Source organism: Heterodontus francisci, chromosome 48, assembly GCF_036365525.1.
Source record: "Heterodontus francisci isolate sHetFra1 chromosome 48, sHetFra1.hap1, whole genome shotgun sequence".
Taxonomy (NCBI): Eukaryota; Metazoa; Chordata; class Chondrichthyes; order Heterodontiformes; family Heterodontidae; genus Heterodontus; species Heterodontus francisci.
Window position 1 is genome coordinate 1134521 of NC_090418.1, and position 26139 is coordinate 1160659.

General features: G+C 41.5%; 1 protein-coding gene across 7 annotated transcripts in view; it reads right to left on the reverse strand.

Annotated features, from left to right (window-relative positions):
- LOC137357548 (F-box only protein 24-like) overlaps positions 1-26139 on the reverse strand; it is a 43613-nt gene that overhangs the window by 16860 nt on the left and 614 nt on the right. The window contains exons 1-4 of one of the 7 annotated variants that reach the window (XM_068023964.1): positions 17999-18071; positions 17003-17087; positions 2557-2743; positions 511-749 (exon numbers count right to left, since the gene is read on the reverse strand). In XM_068023964.1, coding sequence (XP_067880065.1) covers positions 511-749; positions 2557-2743; positions 17003-17053 — 477 coding nt within the window. In that variant the 5' untranslated portion in view covers positions 17054-17087; positions 17999-18071. Of the gene's footprint in view, positions 1-510; positions 750-2556; positions 2744-16882; positions 17088-17357; positions 17439-17998; positions 18072-26139 lie in introns of those variants that run through there. The other 6 variants (XM_068023960.1, XM_068023963.1, XM_068023959.1 and 3 more) reach the window with 6 other exon arrangements.

The following is a 26139-nucleotide window of genomic DNA, read 5'->3' on the forward strand; positions in this document are numbered from 1 at the left end:
AGCTCCCTCTACACTGTCCCCATCAAACACTCCCCAGGGCAGGTACATGAGTCCGGGGGGAAGTGAATGGAAGTCTATTTACTGAAATTCCTACAGCTCCACAGTAGAAAAATGTTCTCCCTGCTGCTCTGACTGGGTTGAACCCGAGCACAGACTGATATTGAAAAGCCAATCTGCAAAAGCCTGCTTCCCACAGCACTGTCGGGCTGCTCAGAACAGACAGAAGCCTGGAGCTGTGGGTTCTGTAACTTGCTGCAGAGTTTAACCCACCCATTATAATAAAAGCAAAATACTGTAGTTGATGGAAATCTGAAATAATAAACAAAGAAATGCTGGAAATACTCAGCAGGTCTGGCAGCATCTGTTCTGAAGAAGGGTCACTGATCTGAAATGTTAACTTTGTTTCTCTCTCCACAGATGCTGCCAGACCTGCTGAGTATTTCCAGCATTTCTTTGTTTTTATTAACTCACCCATTCACTGACCCAGCAGCAGGGAAAAGTTCTACTCACATCCTTAACATTGCGGCAGAGGACAACATAGCGACACGCCCGTTTCCACTGGATCTGACCAAGGGTGGACGAGACCAGGGCGTTCTTCAAGAAGAAGAGCGTACCGCTGTAATCCAGGATGAAGACGTTGTCCTTTGTCGGGATGAATTTGCGGTATCCATGCGACAGGTGAGGGGCAACGGTTCGGCTCACTGTCTTCCTGCGGCCCCCAAATGTCTGGAAAAACAAGCCTTTGGTATCTGTTGGCATGACAGGACCAGAAAGTGTGTTAGCAGTAGGAAGTGGAGGCATCTGGAACACCTATAACTCTGCAATACAAGTCACTCGCCAGGACTATGCTGTTAGAGAGAGGGGAAATCAGCCAGGGTTCCTGCTCCTGATCACTGTCCAGTGACCCCTGGGTCAGAGAGAGGGGGAAATCAGCCAGGGTTCCTGCTCCTGATCACTGTCCAGTGACCCCTGGGTCAGAGAGAGAGGGGAAATCAGTCACGGTTCCTGCTCCTGATCACTGTCCAGTGACCCCTGGGTTAGAGAGAGGGGAAATCAGCCAGGGTTCCTGCTCCTGATCACTGTCCAGTGACCCCTGGGTCAGAGAGAGAGGGGAAATCAGCCAGGGTTCCAGCTCCTGATCACTGTCCAGTGACCCCTGGGTTAGAGAGAGAGGGGAAATCAGCCAGGGTTCCTGCTCCTGATCACTGTCCAGTGACCCCTGGGTTAGAGAGAGAAGGGAAATCAGCCAGGGTTCCAGCTCCTGATCAATGTCCAGTGACCCCTGGGTTAGAGAGAGGGGGAAATCAGCGAGGGTTCCTGCTCCTGATCACTGTCCAGTGACCCCTGGGTTAGAGAGAGGGGGAAATCAGCCAGGGCTCCTGCTCCCAATCACTGTCCAATGACCCCTGGGTTAGGGAGATGGGGAAATCAGCCAGGGATCGAGCTCCTGATCACTGTCCAGTGACCCCTGGGTTCGAGAGAGAGGGGAAATCAGCCAGGGTTCCTGCTCCCAATCACTGTCCAGTGACCCCTGGGTTAGAGAGAGGGGGAAATCAGCCAGGGTTCCTGCTTCTGATCACTGTCCAATGACCCCTGGGTTAGGGAGATGGGGAAATCAGCCAGGGTTCCTGCTCCCAATCACTGTTCAGTGACTCCTGGGTTAGAGAGAGGGGGAAATCAGCCAGGGTTCCTGCTCCCAATCACTGTCCAGTGACCCCTGGGTTAGAGAGAGGGGGAAATCAGCCAGGGTTCCTGCTCCCAATCACTGTTCAGTGACTCCTGGGTTAGAGAGAGGGGGAAATCAGCCAGGGTTCCTGCTCCCAATCACTGTCCAGTGACCCCTGGGTTAGAGAGAGGGGGAAATCAGCCAGGGTTCCAGCTCCTGATCGCTGTTCAGAATGATACCGGGGTTAAAAGGGTTAATTACGAGGACAGGTTTGCACAGACTGGGCTTGTATTCCATCGAGTATAGAAGATTAAGGGGTGATCTAATCGAGGTGTTTAAGATGATTAAAGGAGTTGATCAGGTCGATAGAGAGAAACTATTTCCTCTGGTGGGGGGAGTCCAGAACAAGGGGGCAGAACCTTCAAATTAGAGCCAGGCCGTTCAGGGGTGATGTTAGGAAGCACTTCTTCACACAAAGGGGAGTGGAGATCTGGAACTCGCTCCCTCAAAAAGCTGTTGAGGCTGGGGGTCAGTTGGAAATTTTGACACTGAGATTGATGGGTTATTGTTGGGGAAGGGGATTAAGGGTTACAGAACCTGAATAGGTCAATGGAGTGAAAATCAATGTTACCCCTAATTTCCCTTCAAAATGTGAGTCCTATTTCTTCCACCATGCAGTCCCTTGAAGATTGCCGCACGACTATGCATGCATCTTAAAGGGAATGTTGGTTAAGATACAGATCAGCCATGATCTCATTGAATGGAGGAACAGGCTCGAGGGGTTGAATGGCCTCCTCCTAAATTGACCACAATTTGCCATCTTCTCATGCAATTTTGGGCAGCTGGGTTCTGGGCACTGAATATACAGAAAGACCTCAGTCGACACTAACAGTTCAAAATGGATGCTCGTTTCCAAAAGCTGTCCTCAGTTGTTTCCTCGCTGCTGAGCCTTGGTGATAACCTCCTGCTGATACGTTTCCACACGGCCTCGTTGCTGCAGAACTCGTGGAAGTAGCGGCAGGTCTGTCCCAGCATCACAACATCCTTCACGGACAGATCAGCTATGATCTGATCAAGCTAAGGACCAGAGAAACACATAAGCTGAAGCCCACAGCGACCGTACGCACAAAACGGCAAGCAACGCACGAATGGCAGCTCACCCAGTCATTAACCAGAAACAGAAGCTAAGGTTTAAACCGTGAGGGCAACTAATGCCTTTTGGGTAGAGGAACCTGCCACAAAACAGCAGACCTGTGGAACAGGTGGATACCGACTCGCTCAATTCCTTCAGGCGACAGCGGGACCTATTTGGGCGAAAGCGGATATCACCTCTGAGAAAAGGTTGGCTAATGCAAGGAATGCAGGGCCAGAGTGATCCACTGGACTAGGTTTGATCACCGGAGTGGGTCAGAGATGAACTTCCCATTTTCTCCGCCGCAGAGCTGGCCAAATTATTTATCTGGTTTGCAGTCTGCTCCAGGAGATGATGTGGAATCGTGTGGCGTGGGGACGCTTACGTTTCGCGATGCACAATGCAACAAATTTGAGTGGTACACAGGTTGGACCCAAACGTATTTGTTTGTTCAAATGGTCCTGGGTGAAAGACAGCACAGGCCTGAATCCAGCCACGTGCCGGATTCACTAATCTCAGTCAGAATAGATACTTCATTATTTTCAGAGATCCAGGGCCAGTGAAGAGACTGGGTAACGGGAGGAAAGGAGTACATGCTCCGGCTCACAATCAAATAACACCTTTGCCACCGTCAATACTCACGCCCCACTCAAAAGGGTATGGGTGGATATTCAAAACAGAAACAATTTGACTGCACTGAGGCAAGGTCAGAGGATTAAAAATATCCAGAATCATACGCAGTGAGAGAGTAAATCCAGAATAGAAGACAGTGAGTGAATACATCCAGAATAGAACACAGTGAGAGAATATATCCAGAATAGAACACAGTGAGAGAATATATCCAGAATAGAACACAGTGAGAGAATATATCCAGAATAGAACACAGTGAGAGAATATATCCAAAATAGAACACAGTGAGAGAATATATCCAGAATAGAACACAGTGAGAGAATATATCCAGAATAGAACACAGTGAGAGAATATATCCAGAATAGAACACAGTGAGAGAATATATCCAGAATAGAACACAGTGAGAGAATATATCCAGAATAGAACACAGTGAGAGAATATATCCAAAATAGAACACAGTGAGAGAATATATCCAGAATAGAACACAGTGAGAGAATATATCCAGAATAGAACACAGTGAGAGAATATATCCAGAATAGAACACAGTGAGAGAATATATCCAGAATAGAACACAGTGAGAGAATATATCCAAAATAGAACACAGTGAGAGAATATATCCAGAATAGAACACAGTGAGAGAATATATCCAGAATAGAACACAGTGAGAGAATATATCCAGAATAGAACACAGTGAGAGAATATATCCAGAATAGAACACAGTGAGAGAATATATCCAGAATAGAACACAGTGAGAGAATATATCCAGAATAGAACACAGTGAGAGAATATATCCAGAATAGAACACAGTGAGAGAATATATCCAGAATAGAACACAGTGAGAGAATATATCCAGAATAGAACACAGTGAGAGAATATATCCAGAATAGAACACAGTGAGAGAATATATCCAGAATAGAACACAGTGAGAGAATATATCCAGAATAGAACACAGTGAGAGAATATATCCAAAATAGAACACAGTGAGAGAATATATCCAGAATAGAACACAGTGAGAGAATATATCCAGAATAGAACACAGTGAGAGAATATATCCAGAATAGAACACAGTGAGAGAATATATCCAGAATAGAACACAGTGAGAGAATAAATCCAGAATAGAACACAATGAGAGAATATATCCAGATTAGAACACAGTGAGAGAATATATCCAGAATAGAACAAAGTGAGAGAATGTATCCAGATTAGAACACAGTGAGAAAATATATCCAGAATAGAACACAGTGTGAGAATATATCCAGAATAGAACAGTGAGAGAATATATCCAGAATAGAACACAGTGTGAGAATATATCCAGAATAGAACAGTGAGAGAATATATCCAAAATAGAACACAGTGTGAGAATATATCCAGAATAGAACACAGTGTGAGAATATATCCAAAATAGAACACAGTGTGAGAATATATCCAACATAGAACACAGTGTGAGAATATATCCAGAATAGAACACAGTGAGAGAATATATCCAAAATAGAACACAGTGTGAGAATATATCCAAAATAGAACACAGTGTGAGAATATATCCAAAATAGAACACAGTGTGAGAATATATCCAAAATAGAACACAGTGTGAGAATATATCCAAAATAGAACACAGTGAGAGAATATATCCAAAATAGAACACAGTGTGAGAATATATCCAGAATAGAACACAGTGTGAGAATATATCCAAAACAGAACACAGTGAGAGAATATATCCAAAATAGAACACAGTGTGAGAATATATCCAAAATAGAACACAGTGTGAGAATATATCCAAAATAGAACACAGTGTGAGAATATATCCAAAATAGAACACAGTGTGAGAATATATCCAAAATAGAACACAGTGAGAGAATATATCCAAAATAGAACACAGTGTGAGAATATATCCAGAATAGAACACAGTGAGAGAATATATCCAAAATAGAACACAGTGTGAGAATATATCCAAAATAGAACACAGTGTGAGAATATATCCAGAATAGAACACAGTGTGAGAATATATCCAAAATAGAACACAGTGTGAGAATATATCCAGAATAGAACACAGTGAGAGAATATATCCAAAATAGAACACAGTGTGAGAATATATCCAAAATAGAACACAGTGTGAGAATATATCCAACATAGAACACAGTGAGAGAATATATCCAAAATAGAACAGTGTGAGAATATATCCAAAATAGAACACAGTGTGAGAATATATCCAAAATAGAACACAGTGTGAGAATATATCCAAAATAGAACACAGTGTGAGAATATATCCAAAATAGAACACAGTGTGAGAATATATCCAAAATAGAACACAGTGTGAGAATATATCCAAAATAGAACACAGTGAGAGAATATATCCAAAATAGAACACAGTGTGAGAATATATCCAGAATAGAACACAGTGAGAGAATATATCCAAAATAGAACACAGTGTGAGAATATATCCAAAATAGAACACAGTGTGAGAATATATCCAAAATAGAACACAGTGTGAGAATATATCCAGAATAGAACACAGTGAGAGAATATATCCCAAATAGAACACAGTGTGAGAATATATCCAAAATAGAACACAGTGTGAGAATATATCCAAAATAGAACACAGTGAGAGAATATATCCAAAATAGAACACAGTGTGAGAATATATCCAGAATAGAACACAGTGTGAGAATATATCCAGAATAGAACACAGTGAGAGAATATATCCAGAATAGAACAGTGAGAGAATATATCCAGAATAGAACACAGTGTGAGAATATATCCAGAATAGAACACAGTGTGAGAATATATCCAGAATAGAACACAGTGAGAGAATATATCCAAAATAGAACACAGTGTGAGAATATATCCAGAATAGAACACAGTGAGAGAATATATCCAAAATAGAACACAGTGTGAGAATATATCCAAAATAGAACACAGTGTGAGAATATATCCAAAATAGAACACAGTGTGAGAATATATCCAAAATAGAACACAGTGTGAGAATATATCCAGAATAGAACACAGTGAGAGAATATATCCAAAATAGAACACAGTGTGAGAATATATCCAAAATAGAACACAGTGTGAGAATATATCCAAAATAGAACACAGTGAGAGAATATATCCAAAATAGAACACAGTGTGAGAATATATCCAGAATAGAACACAGTGTGAGAATATATCCAAAATAGAACACAGTGTGAGAATATATCCAAAATAGAACACAGTGTGAGAATATATCCAGAATAGAACACAGTGAGAGAATATATCCAAAATAGAACACAGTGTGAGAATATATCCAAAATAGAACACAGTGTGAGAATATATCCAAAATAGAACACAGTGAGAGAATATATCCAAAATAGAACACAGTGTGAGAATATATCCAAAATAGAACACAGTGTGAGAATATATCCAGAATCGAACACAGTGAGAGAATATATCCAAAATAGAACACAGTGAGAGAATATATCCAGAATAGAACACAGTGAGAGAATATATCCAGAATAGAACACAGTGAGAGAATATATCCAAAATAGAACACAGTGAGAGAATATATCCAGAATAGAACACAGTGTGAGAATATATCCAGAATAGAACACAGTGAGAGAATATATCCAAAATAGAACACAGTGTGAGAATATATCCAAAATAGAACACAGTGTGAGAATATATCCAAAATAGAACACAGTGAGAGAATATATCCAAAATAGAACACAGTGTGAGAATATATCCAAAATAGAACACAGTGTGAGAATATATCCAGAATCGAACACAGTGAGAGAATATATCCAAAATAGAACACAGTGAGAGAATATATCCAGAATAGAACACAGTGAGAGAATATATCCAGAATAGAACACAGTGAGAGAATATATCCAAAATAGAACACAGTGAGAGAATATATCCAGAATAGAACACAGTGTGAGAATATATCCAGAATAGAACACAGTGAGAGAATATATCCAAAATAGAACACAGTGTGAGAATATATCCAAAATAGAACACAGTGTGAGAATATATCCAAAATAGAACACAGTGTGAGAATATATCCAGAATAGAACACAGCGTGAGAATATATCCAGAACAGAACACAGCGAGAGAATATATCCAAAATAGAACACAGCGTGATAATATATCCAAAATAGAACACAGTGTGAGAATATATCCAAAATAGAACACAGTGTGAGAATATATCCAGAATAGGACACAGTGAGAGAATATATCCAAAATAGAACACAGTGTGAGAATATATCCAAAATAGAACACAGTGAGAGAATATATCCAGAATAGAACACAGTGAGAGAATATATCCAAAATAGAACACAGTGTGAGAATATATCCAGAATAGAACACAGTGAGAGAATATATCCAAAATAGAACACAGTGTGAGAATATATCCAAAATAGAACACATTGAGAGAATATATCCAAAATAGAACACAGTGAGAGAATATATCCAGAATAGAACACAGTGTGAGAATATATCCAGAATAGAACACAGTGTGAGAATATATCCAAAATAGAACACAGTGAGAGAATATATCCAGAATAGAACACAGTGAGAGAATATATCCAGAATAGAACACAGTGAGAGAATATATCCAAAATAGAACACAGTGTGAGAATATATCCAGAATAGAACACAGTGAGAGAATATATCCAAAATAGAACACAGTGTGAGAATATATCCAAAATAGAACACATTGAGAGAATATATCCAAAATAGAACACAGTGAGAGAATATATCCAGAATAGAACACAGTGTGAGAATATATCCAGAATAGAACACAGTGTGAGAATATATCCAAAATAGAACACAGTGTGAGAATATATCCAAAATAGAACACAGTGAGAGAATATATCCAGAATAGAACACAGTGAGAGAATATATCCAAAATAGAACACAGTGTGAGAATATATCCAGAATAGAACACAGTGAGAGAATATATCCAAAATAGAACACATTGAGAGAATATATCCAAAATAGAACACAGTGAGAGAATATATCCAGAATAGAACACAGTGTGAGAATATATCCAGAATAGAACACAGTGTGAGAATATATCCAAAATAGAACACAGTGAGAGAATATATCCAGAATAGAACACACTGAGAGAATATATCCAGAATAGAACACAGTGAGAGAATATATCCAAAATAGAACACAGTGTGAGAATATATCCAAAATAGAACAGTGTGAGAATATATCCAAAATAGAAGACAGTGTGAGAATATATCCAAAATAGAACACAGTGTGAGAATATATCCAAAATAGAACACAGTGAGAGAATATATCCAAAATAGAACACAGTGTGAGAATATATCCAAAATAGAACACAGTGTGAGAATATATCCAAAATAGAACAAAGTGTGAGAATATATCCAAAATAGAACACAGTGAGAGAATATATCCAGAATAGAACACAGTGTGAGAATATATCCAAAATAGAACACAGTGTGAGAATATATCCAAAATAGAACACAGTGTGAGAATATATCCAGAATAGAACACAGTGTGAGAATATATCCAAAACAGAACACAGTGAGAGAATATATCCAAAATAGAACACAGTGTGAGAATATATCCAAAATAGAACACAGTGTGAGAATATATCCAAAATAGAACACAGTGTGAGAATATATCCAAAATAGAACACAGTGTGAGAATATATCCAAAATAGAACACAGTGTGAGAATATATCCAAAATAGAACACAGTGTGAGAATATATCCAAAATGGAACACAGTGTGAGAATATATCCAAAATAGAACACAGTATGAGAATATATCCAGAATAGAACACAGTGAGAGAATATATCCAAAATAGAACACAGTGAGAGAATATATCCAAAATAGAACACAGTGTGAGAATATATCCAAAATAGAACACAGTGTGAGAATATATCCAAAATAGAACACAGTGTGAGAATATATCCAGAATAGAACACAGTGTGAGAATATATCCAAAATAGAACACAGCGAGAGAATATATCCAAAATAGAACACAGCGTGAGAATATATCCAAAATAGAACACAGCGTGAGAATATATCCAAAATAGAACACAGCGTGAGAATATATCCAAAATAGAACACAGTGTGAGAATATATCCAGAATAGAACACAGTGAGAGAATATATCCAAAATAGAACACAGTGTGAGAATATATCCAGAATAGAACACAGTGTGAGAATATATCCAGAATAGAACACAGTGAGAGAATATATCCAAAATAGAACACAGTGTGAGAATATATCCAAAATAGAACACAGTGTGAGAATATATCCAGAATAGAACACAGTGTGAGAATATATCCAAAATAGAACACAGTGTAAGAATATATCCAGAATAGAACACAGTGAGAGAATATATCCAAAATAGAACACAGTGTGAGAATATATCCAAAATAGAACACAGTGTGAGAATATATCCAAAATAGAACACAGTGAGAGAATATATCCAGAATAGAACACAGTGTGAGAATATATCCAGAATAGAACACAGTGAGAGAATATATCCAGAATAGAACACAGTGTGAGAATATATCCAGAATAGAACACAGTGTGAGAATATATCCAGAATAGAACACAGTGAGAGAATATATCCAAAATAGAACACAGTGTGAGAATATATCCAAAATAGAACACAGTGTGAGAATATATCCAGAATAGAACACAGTGTGAGAATATATCCAGAATAGAACACAGTGTGAGAATATATCCAGAATAGAACACAGTGTGAGAATATATCCAGAATAGAACACAGTGAGAGAATATATCCAGAATAGAACACAGTGAGAGAATATATCCAAAATAGAACACAGTGTGAGAATATATCCAGAATAGAACACAGTGAGAGAATATATCCAAAATAGAACACAGTGTGAGAATATATCCAAAATAGAACACATTGAGAGAATATATCCAAAATAGAACACAGTGAGAGAATATATCCAGAATAGAACACAGTGTGAGAATATATCCAGAATAGAACACACTGAGAGAATATATCCAGAATAGAACACAGTGAGAGAATATATCCAAAATAGAACACAGTGTGAGAATATATCCAAAATAGAACAGTGTGAGAATATATCCAAAATAGAACACAGTGTGAGAATATATCCAAAATGGAACACAGTGTGAGAATATATCCAAAATAGAACACAGTATGAGAATATATCCAGAATAGAACACAGTGAGAGAATATATCCAAAATAGAACACAGTGAGAGAATATATCCAAAATAGAACACAGTGTGAGAATATATCCAAAATAGAACACAGTGTGAGAATATATCCAAAATAGAACACAGTGTGAGAATATATCCAAAATGGAACACAGTGTGAGAATATATCCAAAATAGAACACAGTATGAGAATATATCCAGAATAGAACACAGTGAGAGAATATATCCAAAATAGAACACAGTGAGAGAATATATCCAAAATAGAACACAGTGTGAGAATATATCCAAAATAGAACACAGTGTGAGAATATATCCAAAATAGAACACAGTGTGAGAATATATCCAGAATAGAACACAGTGTGAGAATATATCCAAAATAGAACACAGCGAGAGAATATATCCAAAATAGAACACAGCGTGAGAATATATCCAAAATAGAACACAGCGTGAGAATATATCCAAAATAGAACACAGCGTGAGAATATATCCAAAATAGAACACAGTGTGAGAATATATCCAGAATAGAACACAGTGAGAGAATATATCCAAAATAGAACACAGTGTGAGAATATATCCAGAATAGAACACAGTGTGAGAATATATCCAGAATAGAACACAGTGAGAGAATATATCCAAAATAGAACACAGTGTGAGAATATATCCAAAATAGAACACAGTGTGAGAATATATCCAGAATAGAACACAGTGTGAGAATATATCCAAAATAGAACACAGTGTAAGAATATATCCAGAATAGAACACAGTGAGAGAATATATCCAAAATAGAACACAGTGTGAGAATATATCCAAAATAGAACACAGTGTGAGAATATATCCAAAATAGAACACAGTGAGAGAATATATCCAGAATAGAACACAGTGTGAGAATATATCCAGAATAGAACACAGTGAGAGAATATATCCAGAATAGAACACAGTGTGAGAATATATCCAGAATAGAACACAGTGTGAGAATATATCCAGAATAGAACACAGTGAGAGAATATATCCAAAATAGAACACAGTGTGAGAATATATCCAAAATAGAACACAGTGTGAGAATATATCCAGAATAGAACACAGTGTGAGAATATATCCAGAATAGAACACAGTGTGAGAATATATCCAGAATAGAACACAGTGTGAGAATATATCCAGAATAGAACACAGTGAGAGAATATATCCAGAATAGAACACAGTGAGAGAATATATCCAAAATAGAACACAGTGTGAGAATATATCCAGAATAGAACACAGTGAGAGAATATATCCAAAATAGAACACAGTGTGAGAATATATCCAAAATAGAACACATTGAGAGAATATATCCAAAATAGAACACAGTGAGAGAATATATCCAGAATAGAACACAGTGTGAGAATATATCCAGAATAGAACACACTGAGAGAATATATCCAGAATAGAACACAGTGAGAGAATATATCCAAAATAGAACACAGTGTGAGAATATATCCAAAATAGAACAGTGTGAGAATATATCCAAAATAGAAGACAGTGTGAGAATATATCCAAAATAGAACACAGTGTGAGAATATATCCAAAATAGAACACAGTGTGAGAATATATCCAAAATAGAACACAGTGAGAGAATATATCCAAAATAGAACACAGTGTGAGAATATATCCAAAATAGAACACAGTGTGAGAATATATCCAAAATAGAACAAAGTGTGAGAATATATCCAAAATAGAACACAGTGAGAGAATATATCCAGAATAGAACACAGTGTGAGAATATATCCAAAATAGAACACAGTGTGAGAATATATCCAAAATAGAACACAGTGTGAGAATATATCCAGAATAGAACACAGTGAGAATATATCCAAAACAGAACACAGTGAGAGAATATATCCAAAATAGAACACAGTGTGAGAATATATCCAAAATAGAACACAGTGTGAGAATATATCCAAAATAGAACACAGTGTGAGAATATATCCAGAATAGAACACAGTGTGAGAATATATCCAGAATAGAACACAGTGTGAGAATATATCCAGAATAGAACACAGTGAGAGAATATATCCAGAATAGAACACAGTGAGAGAATATATCCAAAATAGAACACAGTGTGAGAATATATCCAGAATAGAACACAGTGAGAGAATATATCCAAAATAGAACACAGTGTGAGAATATATCCAAAATAGAACACATTGAGAGAATATATCCAAAATAGAACACAGTGAGAGAATATATCCAGAATAGAACACAGTGTGAGAATATATCCAGAATAGAACACACTGAGAGAATATATCCAGAATAGAACACAGTGAGAGAATATATCCAAAATAGAACACAGTGTGAGAATATATCCAAAATAGAACAGTGTGAGAATATATCCAAAATAGAAGACAGTGTGAGAATATATCCAAAATAGAACACAGTGTGAGAATATATCCAAAATAGAACACAGTGAGAGAATATATCCAAAATAGAACACAGTGTGAGAATTTATCCAAAATAGAAGACAGTGTGAGAATATATCCAAAATAGAACACAGTGTGAGAATATATCCAAAATAGAACACAGTGAGAGAATATATCCAAAATAGAACACAGTGTGAGAATATATCCAAAATAGAACACAGTGTGAGAATATATCCAAAATAGAACAAAGTGTGAGAATATATCCAAAATAGAACACAGTGAGAGAATATATCCAGAATAGAACACAGTGTGAGAATATATCCAAAATAGAACACAGTGTGAGAATATATCCAAAATAGAACACAGTGTGAGAATATATCCAGAATAGAACACAGTGAGAATATATCCAAAACAGAACACAGTGAGAGAATATATCCAAAATAGAACACAGTGTGAGAATATATCCAAAATAGAACACAGTGTGAGAATATATCCAAAATAGAACACAGTGTGAGAATATATCCAAAATAGAACACAGTGTGAGAATATATCCAAAATAGAACACAGTGTGAGAATATATCCAAAATAGAACACAGTGTGAGAATATATCCAAAATGGAACACAGTGTGAGAATATATCCAAAATAGAACACAGTATGAGAATATATCCAGAATAGAACACAGTGAGAGAATATATCCAAAATAGAACACAGTGAGAGAATATATCCAAAATAGAACACAGTGTGAGAATATATCCAAAATAGAACACAGTGTGAGAATATATCCAAAATAGAACACAGTGTGAGAATATATCCAGAATAGAACACAGTGTGAGAATATATCCAAAATAGAACACAGCGAGAGAATATATCCAAAATAGAACACAGCGTGAGAATATATCCAAAATAGAACACAGCGTGAGAATATATCCAAAATAGAACACAGCGTGAGAATATATCCAAAATAGAACACAGTGTGAGAATATATCCAGAATAGAACACAGTGAGAGAATATATCCAAAATAGAACACAGTGTGAGAATATATCCAGAATAGAACACAGTGAGAGAATATATCCAGAATAGAACACAGTGAGAGAATATATCCAGAATAGAACACAGTGTGAGAATATATCCAGAATAGAACACAGTGTGAGAATATATCCAGAATAGAACACAGTGAGAGAATATATCCAGAATAGAACACAGTGAGAGAATATATCCAGAATAGAACACAGTGAGAGAATATATCCAGAATAGAACACAGTGAGAGAATATATCCTAAATAGAACACAGTGAGAGAATATATCCAGAATAGAACACAGTGTGAGAATATATCCAAAATAGAACACAGTGTGAGAATATATCCAGAATAGAACACAGTGAGAGAATATATCCAGAATAGAACACAGTGAGAGAATATATCCAGAATAGAACACAGTGTGAGAATATATCCAAAATAGAACACAGTGTGAGAATATATCCAGAATAGAACACAGTGAGAGAATATATCCAGAATAGAACACAGTGAGAGAATATATCCAGAATAGAACACAGTGTGAGAATATATCCAGGATAGAACACAGTGAGAGAATATATCCAGAATAGAACACAGTGTGAGAATATATCCAAAATAGAACACAGTGTGAGAATATATCCAGAATAGAACACAGTGTGAGAATATATCCAAAATAGAACACAGTGAGAGAATATATCCAGAATAGAACACAGTGTGAGAATATATCCAGAATAGAACACAGTGTGAGAATATATCCAAAATAGAACACATTGAGAGAATATATCCAAAATAGAACACAGTGAGAGAATATATCCAGAATAGAACACAGTGTGAGAATATATCCAGAATAGAACACAGTGAGAGAATATATCCAAAATAGAACACAGTGAGAGAATATATCCAAAATAGAACACAGTGAGAGAATATATCCAAAATAGAACACAGTGAGAGAATATATCCAGAATAGAACACAGTGTGAGAATATATCCAAAATAGAACAGAGTGAGAGAATATATCCAGAATAGAACACAGTGTGAGAATATATCCAGAATAGAACACAGTGTGAGAATATATCCAGAATAGAACACAGTGTGAGAATATATCCAAAATAGAACACAGTGAGAGAATATATCCAAAATAGAACACAGTGTGAGAATATATCCAGAATAGAACACAGTGAGAGAATATATCCAAAATAGAACACAGTGAGAGAATATATCCAGAATAGAACACAGTGTGAGAATATCCAGAATAGAACACAGTGAGAGAATATATCCAAAATAGAACACAGTGTGAGAATATATCCAGAATAGAACACAGTGTGAGAATATATCCAAAATAGAACACATTGAGAGAATATATCCAAAATAGAACACAGTGAGAGAATATATCCAGAATAGAACACAGTGTGAGAATATATCCAGAATAGAACACAGTGAGAGAATATATCCAAAATAGAACACAGTGAGAGAATATATCTAGAATCGAACACAGTGTGAGAATATATCCAGAATAGAACACAGTGTGAGAATATATCCAGAATAGAACACAGTGAGAGAATATATCCAAAATAGAACACAGTGAGAGAATATATCCAAAATAGAACACAGTGAGAGAATATATCCAAAATAGAACACAGTGTGAGAATATATCCAGAATAGAACACAGTGTGAGAATATATCCAAAATAGAACACAGTGTGAGAATATATCCAAAATAGAACAGTGAGAGAATATATCCAGAATAGAACACAGTGAGAGAATATATCCAGAATAGAACACAGTGTGAGAATATATCCAGAATAGAACACAGTGTGAGAATATATCCAGAATAGAACACAGTGTGAGAATATATCCAGAATAGAACACAGTGTGAGAATATATCCAGAATAGAACACAGTGTGAGAATATATCCAGAATAGAACACAGTGTGAGAATATATCCAGAATAGAACACAGTGTGAGAATATATCCAGAATAGAACACAGTGTGAGAATATATCCAAAATAGAACACCGTGAGAGAATATATCCAGAATCGAACACAGTGTGAGAATATATCCAGAATAGAACACAGTGTGAGAATATATCCAGAATAGAACACAGTGTGAGAATATATCCAGAATAGAACACAGTGTGAGAATATATCCAGAATAGAACACAGTGTGAGAATATATCCAGAATAGAACACAGTGTGAGAATATATCCAGAATCGAACACAGTGTGAGAATATATCCAGAATAGAACACAGTGTGAGAATATATCCAGAATAGAACACAGTGTGAGAATATATCCAAAATAGAACACAGTGAGAGAATATATCCAGAATCGAACACAGTGTGAGAATATATCCAGAATAGAACACAGTGTGAGAATATATCCAGAATAGAACACAGTGTGAGAATATATCCAGAATAGAACACAGTGTGAGAATATATCCAAAATAGAACACAGTGAGAGAATATATCCAGAATCGAACACAGTGTGAGAATATATCCAGAATAGAACACAGTGTGAGAATATATCCAGAATAGAACACAGTGTGAGAATATATCCAGAATAGAACACAGTGTGAGAATATATCCAGAATAGAACACAGTGTGAGAATATATCCAGAATCGAACACAGTGTGAGAATATATCCAGAATAGAACACAGTGTGAGAATATATCCAAAATAGAACACAGTGTGAGAATATATCCAAAATAGAACACAGTGAGAGAATATATCCAAAACATAACACTTTGAGAGAATATTTCCACAATAGAACACAGTGAGAGAATATATCCAGAATAGAACACAGGGGAGAACATATCCAGTTTAAAGTACACAGTAATTGACATTACTAGGAATTTGCTCTAATGAAGCTTATTATAACTGTGTCTTACAAGGCCTGGATGCTTGTGGAAATGTTTGCTCATCCTTTGGATGAAGGTCGTGCATCCTCCTCCATGTACTATACTGGATACTCACTAACTCGGGAGGGATGGACAGAATGGAGAACGGACCTGTTCTGTCCTTTTTGATGCTACTTCCTCCAATAAGCTCCCACTGTCCATCCAGACGGGAGAAAGACATTCGCCTCCTCTTCACCTAGTTGGAAAAGCAGAGGGGAACAACCTTTAGACTTTTGTCTATGACTCCCATTCCGAAAACAGAGGACAGGAGAAACTCCTGCCACAACCCCTGAACACGTTACCCACCCATTCACACCTTCCCACAACCCATGTGCACTCTACTCATCTATTAACCTCCTCCCACAACCGCTGTACACTCGACCCACCCATTCACACCCTCCCACAACCCATGTACACTCTACTCACCTATTCACCTCCTCCCACAACCGCTGTACACTCTACTTACCCGTTAATCTCCTGCCACAACCCTTGTCCACTCTTTCCACCCATTCAGGTCTTCACACAATCCCTGTACACTCGACCCACTCATTTACATCCTCCCACAGCCCCTGTGCACTCTACCCACCCATTAACATACCCCCACAGCCCCTGTACACTCTACCTACCCATTAAAATCCTCCCACAGCCCCTGTACACTCTACCCATCCATTAACTTCCTCCCACAGCCCTGTACATACTCCACACCACTAACTTCCTCCCACAGCCCCTGTACACTCTACCCACCCATTAACATCCTCCCACACCCCCTGTACACTCTACCCACCCAATAACTTCCTCCCACAGCCCCTGTACACTCTACTCATCCATTAACTTCCTCCCACAGCCCCAGTAACACTCTACTCATCCATTAACATCCTCCCACAGCCCCTGTACACTCTACCCACCCATTAACTTCCTCGCACAGCCCCTGTACACTCTACCCACCCATTAACATCCTCCCACAGCCCCAGTAACACTCTACTCACCCATTAACCTCCTCCCACAGCTCCTGTACACTCTATCTACACATTAACTTCCTCCCACAGCCCCTGTACACTCTACCCACCCATTAACTTCCTCGCACAGCCCCAGTAACACTCTACTCACCCATTAACATCCTCCCACAGCCCCAGTACACTCTACTCATCCATAACTTCCTCCCTCAGCCCCTGTACACTCTACACATCCATTAACTTCCTCCCACAGCCCCTGTACACTCTATCTACACATTAACTTCCTCCCACAGGCCCTGTACACTCTACCCACCCATTAACTTCCTCCCACAGCCCCAGTCACACTCTACTCATCCATTAACGTCCTCCCACAGCCCCTGTACACTCTACTCATCCATTAACGTCCTCCCACAGCCCCAGTAACACTCTACTCATCCATTAACTTCCTCCCACAGCCCCAGTAACACTCTACTCACCCATTAACTTCCTCCCACCGCCCCTGTACACTGTACTCATCCATCAACATCCTCCCACAGCCCCAGTAACACTCTACCCACCCATTAACTTCCTCCCACAGCCCCTGTACACTCTACTCATCCATTAACATCCTCCCACAGCCCCAGTAACACTCTACTCATCCATTAACTTCCTCCCACAGCCCCTGTACACTCTACTCATCCATTAACTTCCTCCCACAGCCTCAGTAACACTCTACTCATCCATTAACTTCCTCCCACAGCCCCTGTACACTCTACTCATCCATTAACATCCTCCCACAGCCCTAGTACACTCTACTCATCCATTAACATCCTCCCACAGCCCCAGTAACACTCTACTCATCCATTAACTTCCTCCCACAGCCCCTGTACACTCTACTCATCCATTAACTTCCTCCCACAGCCTCAGTAACACTCTACTCATCCACTAACTTCCTCCCACAGCCCCTGTACACTCTACTCATCCATTAACATCCTCCCACAGCCCCAGTACACTCTACTCATCCATAACTTCCTCCCTCAGCCCCTGTACACTCTACACATCCATTAACATCCTCCCACAGCCCCAGTAACACTCTCCTCATCCATTAACTTCCTCCCACAGCCCCTTTACACTCTACCCACCCATTAACTTCCTCCCACAGCCTCTGTACACGCTACTCATCCATTAACTTCCTCCCACAGCCCCTGTACACTCTACACATCCATTAACATCCTCCCACAGCCCCAGTAACACTCTACTCATCCATTAACATCTTCACACAGCCCCAGTAACACTTTACTCATCCATTAACTTCCATCCACAGCCCCTTTACACTCTACCCACCCATTAACTCCCTCCCACAGCCCCAGTGACACTCTCCTCACCCATTAACTTCCTCCCACAGCCCCTGTACACTCTAACCACCCATTAACTTCCTCCCACAGCCCCAGTGACACTCTCCTCACCCATTAACTTCCTCCCACAGCCCCTGTACACTCTACCCACCCATTAACTTCCTCGCACAGCCCCTGTACACTCTACTCACCCATTAACTTCCTCCCACAGCCCCAGTAACACTCTACTCACCCATTAACTTCCTCCCACAGCCCCTGTACACTCTACTCACCCATTAACATCCTCCCACAGCCCCAGTAACACTCTACTCACCCATTACCCTCCTCCCACAGCCCCTGTACACTCTACTCATCCATTAACTTCCTCCCACAGCCCCAGTAACACTCTACCCACCCATTAACTTCCTCCCACAGCCCCTGTACACTCTACTCATCCATTAACATCCTCCCACAGCCCCAGTACACTCTACTCATCCATAACTTCCTCCGTCAGCCCCTGTACACTCTACACATCCATTAACATCCTCCCACAGCCCCAGTAACACTCTACTCATCCATTAACTTCCTCCCACAGCCCCTTTACACTCTACCCACCCATTAACTTCCTCCCACAGCCCCTGTACACTCTACTCATCCATTAACATCCTCCCACAGCCCCTGTACACTCTACTCACCCATTAACGTCCTCCCACAGCCCCTGTACACTCTACTCACCCATTAACGTCCTCCCACGGCCCCTGTACACTCTACTCACCCATTAACATCCTCCCACAGCCCCAGTAACACCCTACTCATCCATTAACTTCCTCCCACAGCCCCTGTACACTCTACTCATCCATTAACTTCCTCACACAGCCCCAGTAACACTCTACTCATCCATTAACTTCCTCCCACAGCCCCAGTAACATTCTACTCATCCATTAACTTCCTCCCACAGCCCCTGTACACTCTACTCATCCATTAACATCCTCCCTCAGCCCCAGTAACACTCTACCCACCCATTAACTTCCTCCCACAGCCCCTGTACACTCTACTCACCCATTAACATCCTCCCTCAGCCCCTGTACACTCTACTCATCCATTAACATCCTCCCACAGCCCCAGTAACACTCTACCCACCCATTAACTTCCTCCCACAGCCCCTGTACACTGTACTCATCCATTAACATCCTCCCACAGCCCCAGTACACTCTACTCATCCATTAACATCCTCCCTCAGCCCCTGTACACTGTACTCATCCATTAACTTCCTCCCACAGCCCCTGTACACTCTACTCACCCATTAACATCCTCCCACAGCCCCAGTAATACTTTACTCACCCATTAACATCCTCCCACAGCCCCAGTAACACTCTACTCATCCATGAACTTCCTTCCACAGCCCATGTATACTCTACTCATCCATTAACATCCTCCCACAGCCCCTGTACACCCTACCCACCCATTAACATCCTCCCACAGCCCCAGTAACACTCTACTCACCCATTAACTTCCTCCCACAGCCCCTGTACACTCTACTCACCCATTAACTTCCTCCCACAGCCCCTGTACACTCGATCCACCCATTAACTTCCTCCCACAGCCCCTGTACACTCTACTCACCCATTAACTTCCTCCCACAGCCCCAGTAACACTCTGCTCACCCATTAACTTCCTCCCACAGCCCCTGTACACTCTACTCACCCATTAACTTCCTCCCACAGCCCCTGTACACTCTACCCATCCATTAACCTCCTCCCACAGCCCCTGTACACTCTACTCACCCATTAACGTCCTCCCACAGCCCCAGTAACATTCTACTCACCCGTTAACTTCCTCCCACAGCCCCTGTACACTCTACTCACCCATTAACTTCCTCCCACAGCCCCAGTAACACTCTGCTCACCCATTAACTTCCTCCCACAGCCCCTGTACACTCTACTCACCCATTAACTTCCTCCCACAGCCCCTGTACACTCTACCCATCCATTAACCTCCTCCCACAGCCCCTGTACACTCTACTCACCCATTAACGTCCTCCCACAGCCCCAGTAACATTCTACTCACCCGTTAACTTCCTCCCACAGCCCCTGTACACTCTACTCACCCATTAACTTCCTCCCACAGCCCCTGTACACTCTACCCATCCATTAACTTCCTCCCACAGCCCCTGTGCACTCTACCCATCCATTAACCTCCTCCCACAGCCCCTGTACACTCTACCTACCCATTAACCTCCTCCCACAGCCCCTGTACACTCTACTCACCCATTAACGTCCTCCCACAGCCCCTGTACACTCTACCCACCCATTAACTTCCTTCCACAGCCCCTGTACACTCTACCCACCCATTAACTTCCTCCCACAGCCCCTGTACACTCTACTCACCCATTAACTTCCTCCCACAGCCCCTGTACACTCTACCCACCCATTAACTTCCTCCCACAGCCCCTGTACACTCTACTCACTCATTAACCTCCTCCCACAGCCCCTGTACACTCTACCCACCCATTAACTTCCTCCCACAGCCCCTGTACACTCTACCCACCCATTTAACTTCCGCTCACAGTCCCTGTACACTCTACTCACCCATTAACCTCCTCTCACAGCCCCTGTACACTCTACTCACCCATTAACCTCCTCCCACAGCCCCTGTACACTCTACCCACCCATTTCACTTCTGCTCACAGTCCCTGTACACTCTCGCCATTCATTTACCCCATTTGCAGAATGTGCCCAGAATAAAGAACATGATGTGGAATGAATTGTTTGGAGTGTGGTGAGTGTTGAGTCAGCAAACACTGTGACACAGACAGCAGTGAAATAATTGACCCATGAGCCAGTATTGGTGCAGTTGGCTGAGGGAGGAATGTTGGCCAGGACACTGGGAGAACGTCCCTTTTCTTTACATAGTGACACGGGATCTTCGGAACAGAGTCAACAATACCTGGAATAATTTAATAGTTGGATGTTGTGTGGTGAGGGGTACTGTCTCGGGTCTCTCTGAATGGATGGGCTTCGATGGGCCAAATGGCCTTCCTCATCTTTATCTCTAACATACACCTGAACAACCATCAGCACTTCAGTTCAGCGTCTCATCGCAGGACAGCTCCTCTGACAATGCAGCACCCCTGAGCTCGACAATGGGTGTGTCAGTCTGGAGCAGGCACTCAAATCCTGGATCAATGATAATCCAGGACTAGTCCTGGTAGCAATGGAGCTAATTTATTGGAGAGCAAAAATTGAAGAGGTGTCAGAGCACAGTTCAGTCTTGCCCAGCCTTACCCCCATTACAACCCTATCTTCTCAGCTATTTGGGGAATAACCCCTTACATGTGAGGTAGGAAGACAGTCGGAGAATATATTCTAAGTGGTGATGTGCCTGATACTTACACTAGGTGGCCTCTCATTTCTACTTATTCTGGAATATTTCTGAAGTTTGCCTCTGCCTGATCTGTTGCTCATTATCCTCTTTCTTTCTCTGCAGTTATTTTGTTCAAGCTGCACTGCTAAGGACTGATTGTGATCTGCGATTTTCCCCGGGGTAACCACACGCATGTCATTATTTCAGCTGTTTGTGGTGTAAAGTGCTTGCAAGCGGATCCCCCCATTAATTTCCCCTCAGCGGTGATGTCACCTTTTACAGTCACCCCGGAGACAACAGTGATTATTGTGACTTCACAGTAGGAATGTTGACATCACTGCCAGGGTCCCAGGCTGCAGGCCTGGGGCCAGAAACTGGGGCAAGGCCAGGAGAGCAGCAGGGTGGGCAGGGGGAGTGGGAGGGGGAGGGGCGGGTAGACGGGATAGAATGGGAATAGATCTGGACTCAGGCCGGATATGGGGTGACATCTGGATGGAGGCTGGTAGGAATCGGGACTAAGCAGGGGAATGGGATCAGGACGGAGGATGGAGGGAAGATTAGCAGAGGGTGAAGAATCACCATGTCCCAGAAAGATAAACCTGAAGGTTATGAAGGGGTTTGATAGAGTCAACGAAGAGAAGGTATTTCCACTTGTGGGGGAGACGGCGGGGGTTGGGGGGGGCCATCAAGATAAGACAGTCACTAATAAATCCAATAGGGAGTTCCGGAGAAACCTCTTTACCCAGAGAGTGGTGAGAATGTGAAACTCGCTGCCACACGGAGTGGTTGAGGTGAATAGTATAATTTAAGGGGAAACACATGCGCAAGAAAGGAATAGAATGATATGCTGTTAGGGTCAGATGGAGAGGGGGTGGGAGGAGGCTGCTGTGGAGCAGAAACACTAGCATGGAGCAGCTGGGCCGAATGGCCTGTTTCTGCACTGTAGACTTGATGTAAAGGGGTGGGATAGGGCAGAGTAGCAGCTTGCATCGGAATAGGGGAGAGGGTGTGATCAAGGTGGGAGGTGGGAGGGGGCGGTTTACAGCCAGGCGGGAGGTGAGAGAAGGACAAGAAATGTGGTGGGTTCGAAGCAGAGCAGGAGGGGATGGGATCAGAATGGATTTGGGAGGTGGGATAAGGGTGGAAGTGGGAACGGAGCCAAGCAGTGGCTGATTGAGGTGGGAGAAGGGTGGGATAGGGGGTGGAGGATGGGGGCACAGCTTGGCAGGGAATAGAATAGGGATAGGATAGGAGATTAAAGATGGTGGTCACACAACCACATCACCATTGTCTTATCAATAACGAACTGAACAGTTTTTATTTTCCATTTCCTTTCAGTAGATGTAATGGATTCTGGTTGTCTGATTTTCTGGTAGGACACTCCATCTCCTCTTGTCATCTCAAAGGCTCCTTGTTCTGAACAAACTTTGGTCACTTGTCCAAATAGCTTTTTATGTGGCGCGGTGTCAAATTTTGTTTGATAAACACTCCTGTGAAACGCCTAGTGACAATTTACAGTTAAAGGTGCTACAGAAATGCACATGGTTATTGTAGTTACCAACTCACAGGCCAGTAGAACTTTCCAATTCACTTCATAGAAACGTCCATAATTCTGAGCACCTCTATCTGATCCCAAAGAACAAAGAACAGTACAGCACAGGAACAGGCCATTCGGCCCTCCAAGCCTGCACCGATCTTGATGCCTGTCTAAACTAAAACCTTCTGCACTTCTAGGGACCGTATCCCTCTATTCCCATCCTATTCATGTATTTGTCAAGATGCCTCTTAAATGTCGCTATCGTACCTGCTTCCACCACCTCCCCTGGCAGCAAGTTCCAGGCACTCACCACCCTCTGTGTAAAAAACTTGCCTCGCACATCCCCTCTAAACTTTGCCCCTCTCACCTTAAACCTATGTCTCCTAGTAACTGACTCTTCCACCCTGGGAAAAAGCTTCTGACTATCCACTCTGTCCATGCCGCTCATAACCTTGTAAACCTCTATCATGTCGCCCCTCCACCTCCGCCGTTCCAGTGAAAACAATCCGAGTTTATCCAACCTCTCCTCATAGCTAATGCCCTCCAGACCAGGCAACATCCTGGTAAACCTCCTCTGTACCCTCTAAGTCGCCCCTCCACCTCCGTCCCCTCTTAACCTTCTCTGTTATAATAAAGGGAGAGCCAGTCTGGTCTCCTAACTAAAGCCTCTGAGTCACAGAATCATAGAATGGTTACAGCACAGGAGGCCATTCAGTATGTGCATGCTGGCTGTCTGCAAGAGCAACTCACTGAGTCCCACTCCCCCATTTTTTCCCCTGTAGCCCTGCAAATTTTTTTCTCTTCAGATAATTATCCAATTCTCTTTTGAAAGCCACGATTCAACCTGCCTCCACCACACTCCCAGACAGTGCATTCCAGATCCTAAACACTCACTGAACCTGCCTCCACCACACTCTCAGACAGTGCATTCCAGATCCTAAACACTCACTGAACCTGCCTCCACCACACTCTCAGACAGTGCGTTCCTGATCCTAAACACCCACTGAACCTGCCTCCACCGCACTCTCAGACAGTGCATTCCTGATCCTAAACACACACTGAACCTGCCTCCACCGCACTCTCAGACAGTGCGTTCCTGATCCTAAACACACACTGAACCTGCCTCCACCACACTCTCAGACAGTGCGTTCCTGATCCTAAACACCCACTGAACCTGCCTCCACCGCACTCTCAGACAGTGCATTCCTGATCCTAAACACTCACTGAACCTGCCTCCACCACACTCTCAGACAGTGCATTCCAGATCCTAAACACACACTGAACCTGCCTCCACCGCACTCTCAGACAGTGCATTCCAGATCCTAAACACTCACTGAACCTACCTCCACCACACTCTCAGACAGTGCATTCCAGATCCTAAACACTCACTGAACCTGCCTCCACCGCACTCTCAGACAGTGCATTCCAGATCCTAAACACTCACTGAACCTGCCTCCACCACACTCTCAGACAGTGCATTCCAGATCCTAAACACACACTGAACCTGCCTCCACCGCACTCTCAGACAGTGCATTCCAGATCCTAAACACTCACTGAACCTGCCTCCACCACACTCTCAGACAGTGCATTCCAGATCCTAAACACTCACTGAACCTGCCTCCACCACACTCTCAGACAGTGCATTCCAGATCCTAAACACACACTGAACCTGCCTCCACCACACTCTCAGACAGTGCATTCCAGATCCTAAACACTCACTGAACCTACCTCCACCACACTCTCAGACAGTGCATTCCAGATCCTAAACACTCACTGAACCTGCCTCCACCGCACTCTCAGACAGTGCATTCCAGATCCTAAACACTCACTGAACCTGCCTCCACCACACTCTCAGACAGTGCATTCCAGATCCTAAACACACACTGAACCTGCCTCCACCACACTCTCAGACAGTGCATTCCAGATCCTAAACACTCACTGAACCTGCCTCCACCACACTCTCAGACAGTGCATTCCAGATCCTAAACACTCACTGAACCTGCCTCCACCACACTCTCAGACAGTGCATTCCAGATCCTAAACACTCACTGAACCTGCCTCCACCACACTCTCAGACAGTGC